Source organism: Pygoscelis adeliae, unplaced genomic scaffold (assembly GCF_000699105.1).
Source record: "Pygoscelis adeliae isolate BGI_AS28 unplaced genomic scaffold, ASM69910v1 Scaffold461, whole genome shotgun sequence".
Classification (NCBI taxonomy): Eukaryota; Metazoa; Chordata; class Aves; order Sphenisciformes; family Spheniscidae; genus Pygoscelis; species Pygoscelis adeliae.
In genome coordinates this window covers 290,929-294,251 of record NW_008824029.1, presented here as the reverse complement: position 1 = coordinate 294,251, position 3,323 = coordinate 290,929, and the positions used below count along the sequence as shown (strand labels likewise).

The window sequence follows — 3,323 nt, the reverse complement described above, 5'->3', positions numbered from 1 at the left end:
CCTCAAACACAGCCAGGGTGCTTCCAGGCTAGACAGGTGCCCCAGCATAGCAGTTCAGGTCAGCAACCGGTCGGGAGACTCTTTCATTGCACAGGGTATACAGGCACCCAGCCCACAGGGCGTCCTGCCTTCAACTACTAGTATACAGTGTCAGCAGAGACTTCTGCAGCACCGTTAATCCCATGATTAAAGCACTCTAGTACCTTTACCACTTCGGGGATTAACAGGGATTAGCATTCTGAACACAAATGTAACACTAGTGGCTAGAATAACATGAAAACTCATATCCTCAGAAAGAGCCTTGCAGAGACAGGCTGTATTGGACCACTCCTCCTGCTCCGAGTTCAGGCCCCGCACACTGTGGGGTCAGTGCCTTCCCGTGACCCACAAACCAGCCAGGTCTCCCCCATCTGACCCCTCCTCACAGCCCTTAAGCAGAGGGTAGTTGTGGACTGGACTGATCAGGCTGGGCTTACCTGGAGTTCCTGGAATAGGCTTTCCTGTAGGGAAGGGGTAGCTTCAGCTGGCATCTGCAGAACAAGAGAAGCATCAATCCTGACTGCTGAAGAAATTAAGAAAACGACATTTTGTCTAAATTTGAAATTACTTTAGCTGTAACAGAAGATGTCAACAACCCTGGAAACCGAATCCACCACCGCCTTCAGCCTGTCCTCAAGGAAGGAGGATCGGTCTGCTCATTCATTTCCACAAGTGTCACTGAGCTGACTTGGGAGAGCTCCCACATCCTACCACCAGCCATCAGAGGTTCATCCAAGGTGAGAAGCTGGAAGCAAAGCCCTGACAAGGCGGAGTACAGACATGGAAACGACATCTTCAAGGAAGCTGATCACTACAGGCATGAGCGCAGGCAAACCTCCCTATGTTGCCATACCTGTGCACAACAAGGCAGCTTTGCTTAGCACCGTATCACACTCAAAGAAGTGGGAAAGGGACATTTCAGCTTGCACTGGGAATATGCACCTTAACCCCGAAGCAGAATAAACCCTAACTTGTTATTGCAAAAACATGTAGGTTGGCAGTTATAGTTAGTCACATGCAAACTATGAACACAGGACCAGGGTTGGGATTTTAAGTAAATAAACATTTGAATCCAGATTCCTGTTCCCCCAGCAACTGTCACTCAGCATCCTGTGTCTGTTCCAACACCACATGAACAGTGATAATTTCCTCCCTGCACAAACACAACAGTTGGGTTGTGGCAGCTGAGAGCTATCTCTCAAAATTTTCCAGGAACAGGCACGTATCAGATCCGAACTTCACTGTTTCTTTAAAGCAACGAGCACACAGAAAAGAACATAGAAATTATTTAAGCAAGACAGACTGGTCTGAATACAAAGCCAATCTTCTAAGTATTATTTTGCCACTTTTCCATAGAGAATCTCAGCAATATCCACTTCATAATTCTTCCTACACCAAACACTTGAAACAACTGCATTCTAGTCAATACCGATTTGTGTATTTACACGGGCGGTATCTTACAGGTTAAAGGGAATAGTATTAAACCCAGACGTCATCTCTCCAAACAGCACTGGGCATATGAGAGAGAGAAAGAGAGAGATTATCCATGCATTACGTATTATCATGGTGTAAAAAAAAAATTTTTAAAAATCAATAAGCTATAATAGAAAGTGGACTCAGAGGAAAACTAAGGGTCAAGAAAGCTCTACAGAGACAGCTTTCCAAAACAGTCACAGGGGGCTATGAAATATCAAGTGTCTCAATTAAAAGACTTTTGAAGTCCCAGCCATCCAACAGCAAGCCCTTAAAAAGAAAACACTTCCCCAACCACAATAAAGGCTTTTAAACTGTAAAGGGTCCTTCCTCCTGAGAAGGATCTCAGGAACGGTGAAACCCAGCTGGGCCCTACAGAGCAGTAGAAGAGACCAGGCTTTGCAGATGTGCTAGTCAATGTCAAGCAGAATAAGACAGAGGTGCCCATCTCTCAGCACTTACCCCTTTTCCTGGAGGGTGACTGCCCGAGGTGAGGTGCTCCTTCCCAATGCACCTTCAGTTGTAGGGTCCTCCTTTTTGCTGGACTCTCCCAGGGAAGCACAACTTTTCTTCCCTGCATCAAATAACCGCTTGCCAGCAGCTACAGAGTTCTCTCCCCCAGCTGAATCCTCTACAGAAAAGCTCTGCTGCTCATCCGGGGCAGACCTGGACAAGCCAGGTATCTTTTGGGGTTCAGCTGCAGCACAGGCCGCTTGGTCTCTGGCACTGATTGCTGTCCTATGGCTCCTTCCTTGTTTGCAAGCCACCCCTTTTGAGGAGCTCTTCCCAGCTGTCCTGGGACCTTGAGAGACACATCTGGCTGGGGCTTTCCTTTGCGTTTTTTTCACATCTGGGTCAGTCCTATAAGGGGCTCCCAGCTTGTATGGAGAGGGCTTCTTCAAAGAGGCAGGCTTTTTGCTTACAGTTCTCACTTTTGTGGTTACAGGAACATCCTCAACAGATGCAGGCACTTGCCGCTCTTGAGCATTCCTGGGAGCAGGTCCTTCATCTGCAGATTTCTCTCCTGCAGCTCCTTGGGCCACTAACGGAGTTTTTGAGACGCTTCTCCTGACTTTCAGTGCCTTTTCTAAGGCCCTGTTCAGCAGTTCCAGCTCCTCCAGCTCCTTGGGCGAAGGCCTGTTCTCTGCAAGAGGAGAAGATGTATCAGACGGTCCAAACGTGGATCTTCCCCATGTGTCACTATACTAACTCGCTCTTCCAAGTGTTACAGAAGGAAACTGAACCCACTAAATGGTGCAGCGGGTATTTTGGCCACACTCCCACAGCAACTACAGAGAGGATGCAGGCAGGCTTGCCAAAAGCCCTGAAGACCCAGGACGGATGGGAGGAGACAGTTCTCCCAAGTGAACCTCCCGTTCGCCAACCAGTGACAATCACCACATCTCAGTCAGGCCTGCAGACACTTCATCGCTGGCCTTGGTTACCATGGCACGACTCCAAGCTAACACCAAGGAGGAAGGTGGGAGGAAAAAGGTAGAGGGAGGCTTCAAGTAGATGCAGAGCATTAGAAGGACTTGTAACACCGAAGCTGGCTCAACCCCAGTCAGGCCCAGGGCCTGTGTGACACGGGGAGGCACCAGGCCGAGGGGGAAGCGCTCACCGTGTCCACTGATGGAGCCGGCCTCTGGCTGCGGCTGCTCGTCTTCCTCACTGCCCCTGGGGGGGGAAGAAACACAGCGCCGAGGGGCAGCATTGCTGTGCACCGACGGGTTGGGCTTCGCCCCCGGGCCGCGGGGCCTCCGACATGGCTGCGGGGACGCAAGCGCCCGCCCTGCCGGCGCCAGGGACCC

The 3,323-nt window shown here is 50.2% G+C and overlaps 1 protein-coding gene across 1 annotated transcript in view; it reads right to left on the bottom strand.

Annotated features, from left to right (window-relative positions):
• Positions 1-3,323, bottom strand: part of LOC103919695 (chromosome unknown open reading frame, human C16orf59) — a 93,411-nt gene that overhangs the window by 5,860 nt on the left and 84,228 nt on the right. The window contains exons 2-4 of the mRNA XM_009327244.1: positions 3,134-3,189; positions 1,975-2,656; positions 477-530 (exon numbers count right to left, since the gene is read on the bottom strand). Coding sequence (XP_009325519.1) covers positions 477-530; positions 1,975-2,656; positions 3,134-3,189 — 792 coding nt within the window. The remainder of the gene's footprint in view (positions 1-476; positions 531-1,974; positions 2,657-3,133; positions 3,190-3,323) is intronic.